This window comes from Malassezia vespertilionis, chromosome 5, assembly GCF_029542925.1.
Source record: "Malassezia vespertilionis chromosome 5, complete sequence".
Taxonomy (NCBI): domain Eukaryota; kingdom Fungi; phylum Basidiomycota; class Malasseziomycetes; order Malasseziales; family Malasseziaceae; genus Malassezia; species Malassezia vespertilionis.
Window position 1 is genome coordinate 774,391 of NC_079251.1, and position 17,238 is coordinate 791,628.

At 58.3% G+C, this 17,238-nt stretch overlaps 10 protein-coding genes across 10 annotated transcripts; 5 read left to right on the forward strand and 5 right to left on the reverse strand.

Moving 5' to 3' along the window:
• Positions 1-766: 766 nt before the first annotated feature.
• Positions 767-1,160, reverse strand: MVES1_002847 (uncharacterized protein; the record flags this gene model as incomplete). The annotated part of the gene is made up of 2 exons (XM_056207667.1): positions 767-1,075; positions 1,110-1,160. The coding sequence occupies 2 exons, from the start codon at positions 1,158-1,160 to the stop codon at positions 767-769; spliced, it is 360 nt and encodes a 119-aa protein (XP_056063642.1).
• Positions 1,161-1,252: 92 nt separating this feature from the next.
• Positions 1,253-2,671, forward strand: PRP46 (pre-mRNA-splicing factor prp46; the record flags this gene model as incomplete). Its single annotated transcript, XM_056207668.1, has 1 exon — positions 1,253-2,671. The coding sequence occupies one exon, from the start codon at positions 1,253-1,255 to the stop codon at positions 2,669-2,671; it is 1,419 nt and encodes a 472-aa protein (XP_056063643.1).
• Positions 2,672-2,767: 96 nt separating this feature from the next.
• Positions 2,768-5,053, reverse strand: VPS70 (glutamate carboxypeptidase II; the record flags this gene model as incomplete). The annotated part of the gene is made up of 1 exon (XM_056207669.1): positions 2,768-5,053. One exon carries the CDS (start codon positions 5,051-5,053, stop codon positions 2,768-2,770), a length of 2,286 nt encoding a protein of 761 aa, XP_056063644.1.
• A 72-nt stretch (positions 5,054-5,125) lies between these two features.
• PRE5 (proteasome endopeptidase complex) lies at positions 5,126-6,073 on the reverse strand (the record flags this gene model as incomplete). The annotated part of the gene is made up of 4 exons (XM_056207670.1): positions 5,126-5,246; positions 5,273-6,007; positions 6,033-6,040; positions 6,071-6,073. 4 exons carry the CDS (start codon positions 6,071-6,073, stop codon positions 5,126-5,128), a joined length of 867 nt encoding a protein of 288 aa, XP_056063645.1.
• A 102-nt stretch (positions 6,074-6,175) lies between these two features.
• MVES1_002851 (uncharacterized protein) lies at positions 6,176-7,282 on the forward strand (the record flags this gene model as incomplete). Its single annotated transcript, XM_056207671.1, has 1 exon — positions 6,176-7,282. The coding sequence occupies one exon, from the start codon at positions 6,176-6,178 to the stop codon at positions 7,280-7,282; it is 1,107 nt and encodes a 368-aa protein (XP_056063646.1).
• A 93-nt stretch (positions 7,283-7,375) lies between these two features.
• Positions 7,376-9,946, forward strand: ERB1 (Ribosome biogenesis protein erb1; the record flags this gene model as incomplete). Its single annotated transcript, XM_056207672.1, has 1 exon — positions 7,376-9,946. One exon carries the CDS (start codon positions 7,376-7,378, stop codon positions 9,944-9,946), a length of 2,571 nt encoding a protein of 856 aa, XP_056063647.1.
• A 19-nt stretch (positions 9,947-9,965) lies between these two features.
• MVES1_002853 (uncharacterized protein) lies at positions 9,966-11,396 on the reverse strand (the record flags this gene model as incomplete). Its single annotated transcript, XM_056207673.1, has 1 exon — positions 9,966-11,396. The coding sequence occupies one exon, from the start codon at positions 11,394-11,396 to the stop codon at positions 9,966-9,968; it is 1,431 nt and encodes a 476-aa protein (XP_056063648.1).
• Positions 11,397-11,480: 84 nt separating this feature from the next.
• SNF7 (ESCRT-III subunit protein snf7) lies at positions 11,481-12,197 on the forward strand (the record flags this gene model as incomplete). The annotated part of the gene is made up of 3 exons (XM_056207674.1): positions 11,481-11,658; positions 11,686-11,978; positions 12,006-12,197. The coding sequence occupies 3 exons, from the start codon at positions 11,481-11,483 to the stop codon at positions 12,195-12,197; spliced, it is 663 nt and encodes a 220-aa protein (XP_056063649.1).
• Positions 12,198-12,449: 252 nt separating this feature from the next.
• Positions 12,450-14,129, forward strand: MVES1_002855 (uncharacterized protein; the record flags this gene model as incomplete). The annotated part of the gene is made up of 1 exon (XM_056207675.1): positions 12,450-14,129. One exon carries the CDS (start codon positions 12,450-12,452, stop codon positions 14,127-14,129), a length of 1,680 nt encoding a protein of 559 aa, XP_056063650.1.
• A 232-nt stretch (positions 14,130-14,361) lies between these two features.
• Positions 14,362-17,192, reverse strand: PIK1 (1-phosphatidylinositol 4-kinase; the record flags this gene model as incomplete). The annotated part of the gene is made up of 3 exons (XM_056207676.1): positions 14,362-16,969; positions 16,996-17,100; positions 17,134-17,192. 3 exons carry the CDS (start codon positions 17,190-17,192, stop codon positions 14,362-14,364), a joined length of 2,772 nt encoding a protein of 923 aa, XP_056063651.1.
• Between the last annotated feature and the right edge of the window lie 46 nt (positions 17,193-17,238).

A 17,238-nucleotide genomic window follows, 5' to 3' on the forward strand; every position in this document is an offset into this window, starting at 1 on the left:
TGCCTGAGCACGGGTGCTCGTGCTGGTATTGGTATGCTGCTTCACCACCCCGACGCTGACCATAGGTATTGGCGTGTCCATCTTTGTCATTATCGTGGTCGTTTGCATTGGCATGCTCGTGGCCCGCAAGCGCCGCCATGGCTTCACACCGCACATCCGCCCAGGAGTGAACGCTGGAACGTACCAGGGACCGGTCTACCCCTACGGACAGTACTCTCAGTATGGCGCAAACGCGCCAGCCCCGCAGATGAGCCAGGCGGGAGGATACCCTGAGTGGAACGGTGCGAATGCACCGCAAGGCGCCTTTGCGCCACCGCCAGGACCCCCTCCGAATGGCTCGGTGCATGACTTGGAAAGTGCCGCTCCTGCGATGGGCGGCAAGGTGTCTGATGTGGCTGAGCATGGAACGTACCAGCCGCCCCCGGGCCCTCCCCCCGCGTACCATGGAAGCTAGCGCCTAATTTACAATTTCTCAAGACCGCGCTTTGTCTTCTTATAGCATTTTCATCAGTAGTATCTCCATCATTATGTAAGTATCCGCAGGACACAAATTTGGGGTTTGAAAGACATGGGGCTTGGAGCGTGTGGCGTAGGAACCAGCAGCCCGTAGCGATGACGGGCAGTGTGTCCCGAGTACGGTGGCGCCTCGGCGTGTAAAGAAACCTAACAAGAAGTGTATTCGTTTTGGACACTATAAAGACACAGTTACTATGCCAACACACGCACTGTGCGAATGAGTCGCGCATTTTATTCCACAAGCCAGGATTTAGTGGCGCTGCTGACGCTTGGACGAGTCGCGGTCGTGCCTGCCGGTCATGTCGGTCAAGTTCGCGTTCTGGAGATGGCCCCTCTCGAGAATGATCGGGATTGCTTCGTCCGCACGCTCGACGCCAAACGCGCTATGCAGCTGTTGCTTCGACGCCTCGCCGTCAAAGCCCTGTGCGCCATGAACAGTCCGCATAACCTGGAAAGTCGACACGACATCGGCCAGGGGAATGGACTTGTCCGTTTGCCATTGGCTGTACATGTCGGGGTTCACAAGCACCACAAACTCGTCGGACGAGTTGGGGTCAGCCTGGTGTAAGCAAGTACCGACCAAAACAGCATACCTTGTACAGCACCTTGGCATTTTCGTTGCCGTCTACTTTGCGGTTCGTCATTGTTGTAAGGAAGCGCTGTACCGTGCGGGCCATGGCCATCACGTGATCACGTGATGGCGACGCTCCGTTGCCGCACACATTTAGGCTGCGACATGGAGACGGAGCACGGCGCGCCGCTGCGTGGGCTGGCAGAGCTGGCAGAGCGGAGTGCGAAGCGCACACGGCTTGTTTACGCACGCACAGTGCTCAAGACACCTGGCGTGGAGAGCGACCCTGCTTTGCGTGCGTATTTCTCGACAAAAATAGCGCGCGAATACGGCGACGTGCAAATTTTGCCCGACGTCATTCGTGCGCAGCAAGGCGCCACAGCGACGCCCCGGAGCAAGGCAAAAGATACGGGCGCAAGTATGGAAATGGCGCATGTGCTCGATACACTCGAGTCGGAGCGTGGAATCGGTCCGACGGCCGCGCCGAGCGCCAGCGACGGTACGGTATCGGTGCGCGCCGCTTTTGCGGCCAAACCACGCAGTGAATCGCAGCTTGAGTCGGCGCTGATCGGCACAAGTGATGCAAACCATGCTGCCGACGGCCAATCGATGCTGAGCCGTGCCCTCCAGCGGAAAAAAGAACTTGCACGGCGGGAGGCGCAACCGACGCCCCATCCCCAATGGAAGCTCATGCGCGTCATTTCTGGCCACCTTGGCTGGGTGCGCTGCATGGCCGTGGAGCCAAACAACCAGTGGTTTGCGACCGGTGCTGGCGACAGAATGATTAAACTGTGGGATATGGCGTCTGGCCAGCTGAAACTTTCGCTTACCGGCCACATTTCCACAGTGCGTGGCCTGGCAATCAGTGCACGGCACCCGTACATGTTTTCTGCAGGCGAAGATAAGCTGGTCAAGTGCTGGGATCTTGAGACGAACAAGGTCGTGCGCCAGTACTACGGCCATCTCTCGGGAATTTACGCACTTGGACTGCACCCCACGCTCGATGTGGTAGTCACAGCAGGCAGAGATGCTTGTGCGCGTGTCTGGGATATCCGGACCAAGGCTCAAGTTCATGTCTTGAGTGGGCATCGTGGCACTGTAGCGAGTGTGCTCTGCCAAGAAGCCGAGCCGCAAGTAATTACAGGCAGTATGGACGCAACGGTCAAGCTCTGGGACTTGGCGTCGGGGCGGTGCACCAATACACTTACCCAGCACAAGAAATCTGTGCGTGCACTAGCACTTGCGCCGCATGAGTATACGTTTGCGTCGGGAAGTGCGGGTGGGCGCAATATCAAGCGGTGGCGGTGCCCCGAAGGAACGCTGCTGAACAACATGACAAACGAAGGGATTGTGAATACGCTTGCCGTCAACCCGGACGGTGTGCTGTTTTCCGGGACGGATACAGGGTCTATACGGTTCTTTGATTACGATACAGGGGTCCCTTTTCAGTCTATCGAAGATATCGTGCAGCCCGGCTCGCTCGATGCCGAGGCTGGGGTTTTCTGCTCTACGTTTGACCAGACAGGCACGCGACTGCTTACAGGCGGCGCGGATAAGACAATCAAGGTTTACCGCGAAGTGTAGTGTGGCAGAGATGCGCACCATGTAGCTGTATTGTATACCATTGCCAATAGCCCATACCTACCCGACCTCCAGCTCACAGCTACACGCCTTTTTGTCTCATGACTTGAGCCAATGTGCAGCACCATAGAGCGCTGCAATAAGCCGCTTGACTTCGTACGCGGTTCCGTTCCCTCCGTCAAGCGTAATGCTCTCTGTAACTCCTGGGAATGTCGTTGCGCCGTACCCCAACCACCGGCCGGGCGCAACGACAAGGTTGCGGTACCACGGCCGGTACTCGAGTCCATGCTCGCTCAGGAAAATGCGCTCAAACTGCTTGAGCTTTGTATTCACCTCCTGTACGGCACGCAGCGTCGTAGGCAGTGCCTTGGCGTGCACAGTTTCGAGCGCATGTGCGACGCTCGTACGATACTCGGCAAATGTAGCCGCCGCACGGCGCACCTCGTCGATCCCTAGCTCAATGTCCTGCAGATCCGGCAGCGCCACGTCCGACTTGGCGGCTATTTCTGTGAGCTTGGTATAATACTCCTGCAATGCATCCCCAAATGCAACAAGGTCCAGCGGAAGGAAGGCCGGTTGTGCCGCACGCAGCGCCATGAGCCCAACCGTTTTGGCCATGACTTCGTGTCGCGTGAATCCCGGGTCGCCAAAAGTCTCCATCCAAGTAAAGGAGTCGTAGTTCGAGTGGTAGTGGTACACAGGATCCTCGCTCGTCCGTTTGAACCCAATGTCCGCGGAAGCAATCCCATGGCGCTGGACAAACACGGTAAAATCAGACCCGGACCCAAGCGGCCGGATTTCTTCCAGCGGCGTGGCATACGTATCCCTGACTGCACCCTGCGTGAGTGCTTGCAGCGAGGGCGATGCACGCGCACTCAGCTTGCTCCCGCTTACTGCCATGTCCACATTCACGTACATGGCGACCTTGTCCCGAATATGCGCTACAAAGTCCTCGCCAAACTCGGTGGAGCCCATCAGCCCCGATTCTTCGCCGTCCCAACTGGCCAGCACAATGGTGCGCTTAGGCCGCCACCCCTTGGCAAGCAACGCGCCGAATCCACGCACAATATCGTGAAAGATGGCCGTACCGGACGAAGGGTCTGCAGCGCCAAACGTCCATGCGTCGCGATGGTTTCCCAACACGATCCGCTCGTCATCCAGCTCGCCGGGAATGACCGCATACACGTTCCAGATATCGCGCGTGTGGAGCTCCGACTTTGTGTCGAGGTGCACGCACTCTGTGCTTGGGCCTGTCCAGTACGTCAAGTTGGGCAGTGCGCCGGGCATCTGGTCATGGATCTCAGCGGCACGCTTGCCGCGGCCCTCGAGCTTTTGCAAGAGGCTCTGCGCGTTGCGGTACGAGATGGGAAGCGACGGAATGCGCGGCATGACGTCTGCCTCTTCCAGCGAAAGCCGCGTGGTGTTCCGGTAGGACGGCCAGCCTGGCGTGGATGGATCGCCAGGGTAGAGTGAGAGAGCTGTGACGGACCCGCGCTCGATGCTGCTTGGATGGCGCGCAGGGCCTTGGGGATAGGGTTCGTAGCCATTCGCTTCGGTCACCTTGCCGTCTTCGAGTGGATCGGAATAGATGAGCACGCCTGCAGCGCCTGCCTCTTGTGCAGCGCGCACTTTTAGTCCGCGAAAGACGTGGCCGTAGCGGAGAAGAACAATCTTGCCGCGCACGTCGATTCCGTGCTCTGCCAGCATATCAAAGTCCGATTTGCGCCCAGCGCCGACAAACACAAGCTCGCCGCGCACATTTCCAGAGGCAGCAAAGCCGTGGAAAGGCGGCACGCCGTGGGCACTGTATGGATCGTCTTCAAGTACATCTTCTGCAAGCTTGGCCTCCCATACGGGCTCTTCGCCGTCGAACAGTGCGAGGGATGCATGCTGCGGCTCGTCGAGCCATACCGAGTAGGTGTCGGCCCATACACGCGCCTTTGCTTCGTGTTTCCCTTCCATCAAATCACGACTTGCATGCGTGCCCGCATCCACGATCTGCTGGGTCGCATTCTCGACGTTGGGCAGCCCCAGCAGTGCAGACCATTCCTCAATGTTGCGCTCGGCAGAAAGCAGGTCGGCGCGATCGCCTGCGAGGTGAGGAATTGCCGTGTAGCGCTTCAGTGCCGCGCGGATGTTCGCGGCTCGGGGAATTTGGAGAAACGCGGACTCTACATCAAAGTCGGTGCCGGAATGGCATGTGTTCATGTAGGTGCTCGAGGATGCGTGCATAACAAGCTGCCAAAAGAGGAGGCACGCGGCAGCCAGGCCAAGCAGGGCAGCGCGATACCGTGAGCGAGGAATGGATTCCTGCTTCACGTATGCATACATATCCTGCTCCTTAGCCATTTCTGCGTGGAACGCTGCTTGCTTCGATGCCTGCATCGCCAAGTACCTTGCGCACTGGCCAGGACGGCCGCGGCTATGAACACGTGACTATCGTCCCAATCCCGAACGCTACTGCTCGTCCATGGGCTGCTCCGGAGGCTCGTTCGCGTCGCTTGGTGCATCTGCGCCCTGTGCATCGCCCGCTGCGGCACGCGCAGATGCAGCCTGCTCGCGTTCTGTGGGACCCAAGCTTTTGTCAGTTGGAAGCACACGTACCGCTCAAACCATGTCTGCAGTGCATCGCCCTCGGTCAAGGTGTACTTTTGGCCGGAACGCACGGCAGAGGACTCGAGGTCCGCGTCTGCACCGGGCCCAACAGTCGCGACAGACACTGCGGCAATCTCGAGCGCCTTGCCTTGCGGCACGGTCTCGCGCAACGCACGCAGACCATGCAGAATCAGCTCGTCGCGGTCCGCATCGGGAAACGCGTCATAGTGGCGCTCCAAGTAGGTCTTTGCGCTCTGACTTCGTGCACCAAGACTCATTGCATAGTACTCGAAGCAGTTGCCGGTCGGGTTGAATTCGTACAGGTGCGGGCCTGTGTCGTCGACGCCCATCACAAGGAAGCCTACACCGTACGGTCGCTTGCCGTACTGCATCGTATTCAGCTGTGCACGATCGGCAAGTGCGCTCATCAGTCGCGAGATAGGGAGCGCTCGCGCGTATGTGAGCCGCGAGCTGAGCGCGAGTTGGCGCATATAGTTGCTCAGCACGCGCGCATCGCTGGTCAGGCCCGCAAAGCCCACGCCAATGTGCTGGTCAATCTTAAGCATCTTGCGCTGGTAGTCTGCAAGCTCAGAAGGCGCACGCTTCAGTGCGACAAGCACCGCGTGCGTCTTGCTGCGCAGGCCGACGACCGCGGCGCCTTGCTTCACCGCCTCCAGAGCGTACTCGACCTGGTGGAGTCGGCCCTGCGGCGAGAACACCGTGTTATCACTATCGTACGTGCTGCTGTAAGTATACACTAGAAACCCACTTGCGGAACTAGGGTCAGTCGCATCGCGCCGCACATACCATCCTGCACCGTACAGAGCCAAGAATTGCGTACGCGGCCTGCTGGACGCCGATCGACGAAAATTCAAAAATGCCCCTAGATCATCGGGCGCTTCTTCGCCCACCATGGACTGGACGCGTGGAAGCGGGCGGATGTGGGCGCTTCCGTTGTTGTCGGTGGCGCTTGCGGTGCTGCTTGCGGTGCTTGTATCGCGGTATTCAAGATCTGGCCATGTGGAACTCGTTGCTGCAAAGCCACGCAATGCACGCCGCCGAGTTGTGTTGCTCGGCGTCGGCGAGGCAGGCAAGACGAGCGTGTTTCTGTACAAGACGCTCGGGGTCGCGCCGCAGACGGCAATTTCGCAGCGCGTCAATACTGGCGATTTGCCTGCGTGCGATCGCGTGGCGGCGATACGGCTAGTCGATGTGCCGGGCCATGCGCGACTTCGCAACGCCGTACATACGCAGCTCGATAACGTCGATGCGATTGTGTTTTGCGTGGATGCGAGTGTCGCAAGTCGCGGAAGCGCCGCATCGATCGGCGCAAACCGTGCCGAGGATTTGCACGGCGCACTCGTAGAGTGTGTCGATTTTATACATGAGACCTTGCGTGCGCTCGCTCAAAAATGCCGCAAAGGGCTGCCGGCACCGGCGGTCCAGGTGCTGTTCACGCGTGCGGACCTTTCGCCTTTGTTTGCGGAGCGCGCAATGCTTAAGGATCAGAAGCGCAGGGCACAGCTGCTGGCACGGTGCCGCCGTGGGCTCGAATTTGCGCTTGCGTCGCGCCGCACCGCACGTGGTTTGCAGGGCGTGGACGGCAGGAGTGCGCGGGTCACCATTGAAGGCATTGGCGCCGTGGAAGATGTACGCGATTCGGTCGTTGCGCGGGTACAGCGCATGTGTACGCCAGTGCTGCGCGCTGTGCCGTTCCTGCGCTGGGCGGCGCCGCTGGAAGATGAACGCATCGCCCCGGAGCTGCACCCAACGCGGCGTGGGCATAATGTCGAGGCGGGTGCGGGGCATAAGCAGTCGAATGAGCTAGCTATGGACTATGTCCGCACAGATGTGCGACAGGCAGGCGAAGAGCTGCTTGTGCACCTGGATGCGCGAGTCGTGCGTGATGGAGGCGTCACGTGGGGAATCGCGAGCATCGATACGAGCGATGCGGGCTGGATGCCGGGGAAAGCGGCGGCGGAGATTGGCGACCTTGACCAGTGGCTCGAGACGCTGTAGATAGCGTCGTATGCATAATTTGGACACATTTCGCGAGACCTCCACATGCGACGTCGACTTTTTACAAAATGCCCACGTTTCCTTTTTTTCCTCATGGCGAAACGTGCAGGGACGGTGCGTAGCACGGTACGGGAGCGTCGCGGTTCTGTGCAGGATCGAAAGCGTGCAGCGCCGGGTGCTTTGCCGGCACGCACAAATGTCCCGCGTGTAGCCAGCGAGCCTGCACTGGACATGCTGCGCGATGGCGCACTGGAGATGGGAGAAGAAATGGAGGAAACGGAAGCGGAAGCGTCCGATGCAGAAGCGTCCGATGCAGAAGCGTTTCCTGAGATAGACAGAGGAGACGAAGAGGAGGAGGAGGAGGAGGAAGAAGAAGAAGAGGAAAACGACAAAGACTTTTTTTCTGGCTTCGACAGTTCCGACCTCGAGCACTGGGACGAGGCTGATGACGCGGTGCATGGCGACGGGCATACCACCACCGACGACTCCGACGTGGAAGAAGGAGACGCTGCTCTGGCGCGCATGCTTGCGCGCGAGCGCGCAAAACCGAGCGAGTCTGATGTCACTACCAACAAGCTCGGAATCGATACGCGCAACGCGGTGCGCTTCTACGACGCGGACCGCAACGACGACGGCTCATTCCGCCCCCAAGTCGTCCGCTCGCACATCACTGGCGAAGACAGACTGGTCTATCCCCCCATTGAGCCCAACTACGACAGCGACTCAAGCACCGAAGAGACCGAGAACCGGATCGGAAACGTGCCGCTCGCATGGTACGACGACCTTCCTCACGTGGGGTACGATATCAACGGCAAGCGCGTGCTGCGCCCCGCACACGGGGACGAGCTAGACAAGTTTCTCGATACCGTCGAAGGCGACGGCGACGCATGGTTCTCTGCCAAAGACAAGACCAGCGGCAAAGACGTGCGATTGTCCGACGAGGAGCTCGACATTATCCAGCGCCTCCAGCGTGCCGAGATTCCCCTGGACGCGTACGATCCGTACGAGCCCGCAACCGATTGGTTCACGCGGCACGAAAGCGTCATGCCGCTCACAGCGCGTCCCGAGCCCAAGGCGCGGTTCGTGCCCAGCAAGTGGGAGCACAAGAAAGTCATGAAAATTGTCCGAGCGATCCGCCAAGGTCGAATCGTCGCTCACGCCCCTGGCAAAGAAAAGCCCCCCTTTTACAATATATGGCACGATACGGATGCGCCTGCCGCGGATCATGTCATGCGCATGCCTGCACCGAAACTGCCGCCGCCTTCGCACGTCGAGTCGTACAATCCTCCCGAAGAGTACCTCTTTAATGACGAGGAGCGCGCCGAGTGGGAGGCTGCCGAGCCAGAGGACCGCAAACTTTCTTTTGTCCCAGCCAAGTACGCCTCGCTCCGCCAGGTGCCGGGCTTTGATGCGGCACTACAGGAGCGATTCCAGCGCTGCTTGGACCTGTACATGGCACCTCGTGTGCACCGCAAGCGCATCGAAGTCGAGGATGCCGAGGCGCTCCTACCGCAGCTTCCAGCGCCGCGCGAACTGCGGCCTTTTCCGGTGCATGCAGACGTTTGGTACCCTCATGCAGCGCGTGTGCGGACATGTGCTGCCGATCCGACTGGTGCGTGGCTTTTGACGGGTGCGGAGGATGGCTTGGTACGGCTATGGGATACTGCAATAGGTCGGTGCATCTCTACGTGGGACATGAACGTGGGTGTACCGAAAGGCGATCATGGGCCGGTGTATAGTGTCCAGTGGTGTCCGCTGCGCCAGTATGCACTGGCGGCCGTTGCCTCGGTCGGACGCGTGGTGCTGCTTGCGCCGCCCGCGGCAGCTGGCGCACCCCAAAGCTCTGCATCGTTTGCGTATGCGAGCGCTGCATTTGCCAACGCGGCAGATTCACAAGGCGCGGTCCGCTGGACGCGGCCGTCGGAGTCAGAGCGAGCTGTAGGGATCTGTGCGTGCATTCAGCTTGCCGCGCCGCGCGCCGGCGGCGGTAGTGCACCGCTCGTTGCCAAACAGCTCCGGTGGCACGGGCGTGGCGACTACTTTGCAACGGTATGCCCCGAAGCAGGCACCACAAGCAACACTGTCCTGATCCACCAGGTATCGACGCACCGCTCGCAAGCACCGTTTAAGCACGATAAGCGGAAACGGAGCGCTGCGTACGCCGTGCAGTGCGTCGTATTCCATCCGTCGCGCCCGTTGCTGTTTGTCGCGACACAGCGCTACGTCCGTATCTTTGATCTGGTCCGGCAGACACTGCACAAGACATTGCAGCCAGGTGTGCGCTGGATCAGCTGCATGGACGTGCATCCCAGTGGCGAGCATTTGCTGGTCGGTTCGTACGACCGCCGTGTCCTCTGGTTCGATCTTGATCTGAGCGAGCGGCCGTACAAGACATTGCGGTATCACACGCGCGCGATTCGCAGCGTTGCCTTCCACCCGCGGTACCCCTTGTTTGCCACAGGGGCGGACGACGGCACAGTGCATGTATACCACGGCACGGTGTACTCGGATCTCTTGCAAAATGCGCTGCTCGTCCCGCTCAAGGTGCTGCGTGGGCATTCGGTGCAAGAGGCGCTGGGCGTGCTGAGCCTAATGTGGCATCCTACCCTTCCCTGGCTATTTAGTGCAGGCGCGGACGGCGACGTGCGACTTTGGACTCCATAGAAGTCAGACACAGGGCACACTAGGCCCATCCATCCAAACTATCTAGTCCTATATCATCCACGTACTTGCGCGCTTTTCCTGATGGATTTTTAGCGCCCCATACGCGCTGGGCAAGCTGCTCGGCAACATGCTCGGCGATCGCAAGCGACGATGTCAGGCCCGGACTCTCGATTCCGAGCAAGCTGAGCATTGCGCCCGCACCAGGCGCATCGGGCAATGCATACTGCCAAAGTCGCTGGCCACCCAAGCCCGTACTGGCGTGCCATAGCAGCTGAAAGTCGACAAACGTGCGCGCGTCGGGCCCCACCAATTTCGGTCGGATCCCGCAATAGTCCGGTGCAAGTCCATCGCGCGCAACGCCCGGAAGGAACTGGCGGATCGCGTGGTGCATCGCATCGAACCATGCGTCGTCTGCACGCGGGGCCAGTGCCGATGCCCAAAATTCGTCTTCGGACCCGCCCTCGGGCGGAGCAAGCCATTCTACGTCCGGACCAAACCGCACACTGCCGTGCATATCAAGAGTGAGGTGCGTGCCGAGAGACTGATGGGCATGCGCGGCTGCCTGCGACGGTATGGGGTACAAGAGCTGCTGTACATGTCCGACCCCCGGACCTCGATAGCTGGCATAGTTGCCTTTTGCAAAATACATATTGATCCAGTCGGCCTCGGGGATACGTGCATCGTGCAAAAATGTATTTAAAATGCGCGGCGCATTCAGGCCGGATGCATTGATGAGCACTTTGCAGAGGAGAGCGTCTGTATCGTGCTCCGCCGCGCCGCTGGTGTGCGTCTGGACGACCCATCCCTGCACACCGGACGCCGCACCCTCGTATGGATCGACACGCACTACTGATGTGCCATACACAAGCTCTGCTTCAGGGGACTCGCCGCTAGGGAGCGTATCGAGCTCAGCAGCGAACGACGCCATCAGTGCGTGCGATTCGACAATGCCTGTGCGCGGAGAAAAGAGCGCACACTCGATCTCGTCCGCCAGGTCAGGCGCAAGGTGATGCGCTGCACGGGCGTCTAGAAGCTCTGTGGGCATGTGTAACCCGAGCGCATCGCAGTGCGCCTTGAGCGACGCCAAGTAGTCGCGATCTGCGGCGGTGCCAACGACGAGTTTCCCGACTTGTTTTACAGGGATGTCGTGCTGTGCCGCGCGTTTGTACAGCAGTTCACGTCCTTCAAGACAAAATCGCGTCTTAAGTGAGTCGCGTGGGTAGTATAGCCCAGCATGAATCACTTCACTGTTCCGCGAGCTTGTTTCCTGGCCAAACGTAGCATGCCGCTCGACAATGTACGTCGTCTTGTCCGGCCACCTTCGCGCGAGCGCATTCGCGATCGCGAGTCCTACAGCACCCGCACCTATTATAAGATGGTCGACCGCGACATCTGGCGCGCGGTACGCATAGCGTCCATACGCATTCAGCGGCGCGCGCCAAGGCTGCATGGTTGCAGAAGGTGGAGGTCATGAGCAATGTCACGTGATCCAACATACGTACACGTGACAGTGCACCTTGGCGATCGACGCACCATGTCCAGTTGGCTCAACTGGGTCGGCGGCAAGCGCGAGAACAAAAGCACGGCCAAAGATGCGATTATTGGGCTACGCGAACAGCTGCATTTGTTAACAAAAAAAGAGGAGCATTTGCTTTCTAAGATCGATGAGGAGCAGCGCAAGGCGAAAGCAAATGTTACGACTAACAAGCGCGGTACGTTGCATGCACACTAATAGGTAGCGGCGCAAGCAGCGCTCCGGCAGAAAAAGATGTACGAGACGGAGCTTGATCGGCTTGCGGGAAATCGCATGACGCTTGAGACACAGGTGAATACGATCGAGAACGCGAATATGAATCTGGAGACAATGCGCGCCATGCAGCGCGGCTCCGCGGCACTTCAAGCCATCCATAAAAACATGGATATCGACAAGGTCGACAATACCATGGACTCCATCCGCGAGCAGATGACGCTGTCCAACGAAATTTCCGAGGCGATCTCGAACCCCGTCGGGATGGGCACGGAATTGGACGAGGTATGTAGCTGTATGCACTGACCTCAGGACGAACTAAAAAACGAGCTGCAGGAACTTGAGCAGGCGGAGCTCAACGAGCGGCTCGTCGGTGCCGATGCGGTGCCGGCGCATACGTTGCCCATATCGACCGCCACACCTAGCCGTGCTTCACATGCAGCACCCAGCACCCAGGATGAGGATGAGGAGCTGAGGGCGTTGCAGGCAGAGCTTGCTATGTAATTGCTATTTTCTATGTATCCTATAGCCAACACTAGATGCACAGACCATTTCGCGATGGCATCGCCGTGCCGACCACGACGCCAGACCACGTGATCCACACGTGCGAGCTTTCCAACGATGTTATTGGGACTACGCAATATCCCGCCTGGACAGTGTTTGTCTGCGGCTACAAAATCCGCGGAAATAGTTTTTCTTGTCCAAACAACGCACGAATTCACCTTCCTTTGCCGAAAAGACGTTGGATTGATTATTATGGCGACGTTGTCACCACAGTCGGCTTCTTCAGATGCGCCATTCCATAGGGCTCCTGAAGCATCTGCTTCTGGCAAGCCCGTGCTCGTCTTTGATTCGTGTGACACGACACCAGTAAATTCGTCCAAGGACATTGCAGATAAAGAGAGGGTTTACAAAGCCGTCGCGCCTGATGTAGATGGCCAACTTCTTGATGGAAGAGACGGAAATGGATCCGAAAATGTTGATGAAGAGAAAGGAGACAATAAGGATGGACCGATTATTGTCAAATGGGACGACATAGACGACAAAGAGCGTCCGCTCAAATGGAGCTTGGCCGTGCGCCTGTACCTCACAATTCTCGGTGGTTTAATAACGCTTGCATCCACATTTGCATCATCGGCGCCGTCGTTTGTCATTCCTGGCATTATGAACGAGTTTGAGATGAAAAATGCTGAAGTGGCGAAAGCCTCTGTTTTCTTATTCGTCGGCGGCTACTGTACTGCTCCGTTGATTTGGGGTCCCCTTTCTGAATATGTCGGCCGCCGCTGGACGTTTGTTGCTAGCTTTGTTGGTTTCACCTGCTTCAATGTCGGCTGCATGCTTGCGCCGAACATTGCGTCCCTGATTGTCTTCCGCATTTTCGCCGGTGCTTTTGCCTCGTGCCCGCTGTCGAATGTCATTGGTATGATTGCAGAGCTGTATTCTTTCCGCTACCTCACCATCGGTGCTGTGATGTTCTGCATTGCGCCCATGGCCGGCCCGTGTTTGGGCCCCATTGTCGGTGGCTATATCATGCAGTCTGGCGCGTCTTGGCGCTGGGTATTCCGTGCACTGGCATGCGCTTCCTTCGTCCTTTTGCTCCTGCTCATCTTCACCATGCCAGAGACGCTCGGCGCGCGTTGCCTTCAGAAGAAGGCGAAGCGTATCCGCAAAGAGACGGGCGACGACCGCTACAAGGCGCCCGTCGAGCTGGTAGAGGGTGAAAGTAAGCTCACGATTGTTAAGCGCATTCTTGCCAAGCCGTTTATCCTCTTTTTCCAGGAGCCGATGCTTATCGCCACCACGATTTACATGTCGTTTGTCTATGGCACGCTCTACCTCCTCTTTGATGCCTATCCAATCGTCTTTGGCGAGCTGCACGACTTGAAGCCCGGCTCGGTCGGCCTTGCGTTCCTCGGCTACTTTGTCGGCTGTTGTGCTGCAGGCGCCTACTGTGTATTTGTGGACAACCGCATGTATCTTAAGGCGCTCGACGCCAACAATGGTATGCCGCCTCCACCCGAGATCCGTCTTCGCGCTGCGGCTGTCGGAGCACCGCTCCTCGTCATTTCTCTGTTTTGGTTTGCATGGACTTCCTTCCCGAGCGTTTCTTTCTGGAGTCCGCTGGTTGCCGGTGGTGTTTTCGGTGCGGCCATGTACCTTATTTTCCTAGGTTTGATGGTGTACATTACCGAAGTGTACATCTTCAGTGCATCAAGCGCTGTTGCCGCCAACACTGTCGTGCGTTCTGCATTCGGTGTCGGATTCCCCATGTTTGGTGAGCAAATGTACCACAACTTGAACCCGCGCTGGGCATCCACTGTCTTGGGTTTCATTGCACTTGCTATGCTGCCCATCCCATTTGTCTTGATGAAATATGGCCCTTCCATTCGCAAGTTGTCCAAGTTTGCACAGGCGGCTCCCGGCAAGAATAACTAGGGCATGAAATAATATAGCCGATAAAAAGTTGCTCCACGTTTGTGGACCCATTGATCGTACCTGCATTGTGTATGTAAGAAAGTTTTAATAATTAAAGTGTGAGCGTGGTGTGGAAGCGCTGGTTTGGGTAGGGAGACGAGGGAAAGAGGGGCAGGAGGCAGGGGTGGGGCTGCGTGGGTGCTTCTTTTACCATCCTTCGTCTTCCCCTGCAACACATGTGCTTTTACGTATTTTACAAAATTTGCTGTGTAAAGTTTTGGTATTGGTCGTACAGGCGTGTGAATGCACTGCCAGCGGAACTGAGAATCAAGCGGTCCACAAACTCGTTGCACTGCTCCGCCGTCAAGGTAAGCTGGAACCGGTCGCGCAAATTCGCAACCGCCAAGTCGCGCAATGCAAAGCACGGCAGCTTAGAGTCCTTCTGCATGAGCTCCACAAGGACAATGAACCGCTCCGCATGTTTCCGCACATCGCGGAAACCTTGGCGCATGAGCGTACGGAAGTCTTCGAATCCATCGCTTTCCATTCCACCCATAATATCAATGTACTCACGCGGTAGCTTGAACGGCGCAGCCTCAAACCCAACACCGCCGGGCGAGATGCCAAGGATAAACCCAAAGTCGATGTGGATCAAATGGCCTTCGGTATCGACCAAAATATTTCCATTGTGGCGGTCCTTGATTTGGAGCAGGTAAGAAACGATGGCATACCCCGCGAGCGACTCGGTGAAATTGCGGCGCGCGCGCCGGAATCGCGGCGTGTGCGGCTCGCCGTAGGTCTGGACAAAATGATCGTAGAGACTAAACGAGGCAATTGCATTCCCCTCCATCTGGCTCATGTACGCCTCCTTTTTGATCGAGTGAACAGAGACTGCATCCTTGATGGTCTCAATTAGCCCTCCGCTCTCACTCAGCACGACAATTCGAAAGTAGTGGACCCAGCAGCGGCTTCCGCAGTCCTGCCACACCCGCTTGAACTCCTGGATGAGCTGGACGGCAAACTGTTCCTGGCGCAAGTCCGCCCCTGTCTTGACAATCACAGAAAAGAGGTCCCAGGTAGGAAGGTGCCCATACGGACTCAGGCTGCGGATCCGCTCCTTCTTGGTCGTCCACGACTCGCGGAAGTACGCAGCAGATGGATCTTCTTTATTCACCGCACGGTACACCGCGCTCTCATCTTCGGCACTGAACTTGTTGCGTTTGCGGCGGCCAAAAGAGAGTGCACCTTGCTTCATGCGCTCCATGCGCTCCTCCTCGAGTGCTGCCATTTCGTCCATGATGCGCTGGCGGATCTTGTTCGTGTCCATGGACAGGACGTGCGCTGCGGCCGCTGAAGCGCGCACTTCGTCGTCTGGCGCTGCAGGCGTGCCAATGATCCAGCTGCTCCAGCTCTGAGGCGCGCGCGTCGCTGGGATATGCGCCATGACTTGGCGTGTGCTTGTATTTCCATTCAGCTGGGCAAGCATCACTGCAGCAGTCCGCATGCGCTCTGCATACTCGTCCATAGAAAAAGGCACGCGCTGGTTTGGCCCCGACTCGGCGTGGCGCCATGCCTCGTTGTCGAGCGCGTGGTTTTTCTCGCCCATGCCCTCGTCACCGTCGCCGTCGGCGGTCTCGGCGCCGAATGCAGCGAGGTCCGAGCCGTACATTTGCTCGGTCAAATCCATTTCTTCGGATCGTGCGGGCGACGGCGGCCTTTCCTGTACAGTTTCTGCGACTCGCGGCGCTTGGGTGTCTTTGCGCGGAAGCAAAAGCGGCGCCGCATGCCCTGCCGTGTTGCCGATGAGCCACTGGAGAAGCTCGCGGTTGTAGCGCCGGGTGGGGTCAAAGTCCAAATCGTTGCACAGGACCTCGACATGAATTAAATAAGGCACTCTGTCCGCCGAATTCAGTACCACGGCCTCGCTCGCGCTGATGCGCACGACACGGTGGTGCCGCTCGTGGGGCATGTTTTCTTTCGGCGTACCCGCGCACCATGTAGGGAAGCACAGTTCGGTCGGCAGCTTGTGGTTCAGTGCGGTCAATTCTGCACGCAGCGCTGAGAGCCGTGCAGGTTTTGGGAGCGGCTGCAAGCGCTGCGTGATATCCTGCAGAGCCTGTAGAAATTGTGTGACGGTGCGACCGTAGTGCGTGCGCAAGTATTGCTTGCGCACTGCGACACTGTAGCTGTTCGCGTCCGGCGCAGGCGCGTCGGAGACGGAAGAAGAAGAGGCCGTGGTGTACTTTGGGCTTGGTTTGCTTGGCAGCGCAGGCGTCGAGGCGGAGGCAGCGACGGGTATCGGTCGGGTGCGCTCTTCCTGGCCAAATGCGTCGCGCACAAAATCGTGCTCTTTGGGTGGTGTGACGTGCACAAGAGACGGCGGCGGCGCCAGCAATGGCTCCGCAAGTAGTGTGTCCGTCTCTGGAATCCACGGCTCGTGCGCCTCGATGCCTTCCGGCGCGCGGCGCCCTTGCTGCAGCGCGAGCGCGCCAGCATACGCACCAGCCGAAGGACACCCTGGCGAACCTATGAGCAGCGCGCCGATGCCGACGAGCGCGCTGGACACATTTTCCGGCCGCACGCGTTTGCGGACTTCAAAGTGCGGCAGGAACCGCTGCAGCATCGAGCGCGGCCTCGTACCCGCTTCTGGATCGGGGTCCTCAAACAGAATGCACTGGCATCGGTTGTACACACGCTGGCACGTCCGGAATGCCGCAGAGCCCGGTGCATCGGCCAAATCCGCGAGCTGCGCTTGGATGTACCAGAGCGTGATGAGGGCAATGTGCACATCCTCTTCGCACTTGCGCAAAAGAAAACATTCGAGCGCGCGCGATGCAGAAGGCTTTGTGACGAGCAGGTGACTATCGTGAGCAAAAAGGACACGTACCAGTACTGCGGCCAGTAGAATTCGACCTGATCTTGCGGAAAGTCTTCACACAGCTTCGAGATCAGGTAGTATGTGATCCCAACATGATCCGAGTATGTCCGCAAGCTAAATGTCAGCCGCACACGCACGTACTAGGACAGCGCCAGGTGCGGCGAAAAGTAGTCACTGTTAAACAAGCGCAGCAGCAGGCTTGCCATGACGAAGGCTGGAAAGGCCGCCGCGGTCGTCCCCATAGTCACGTGA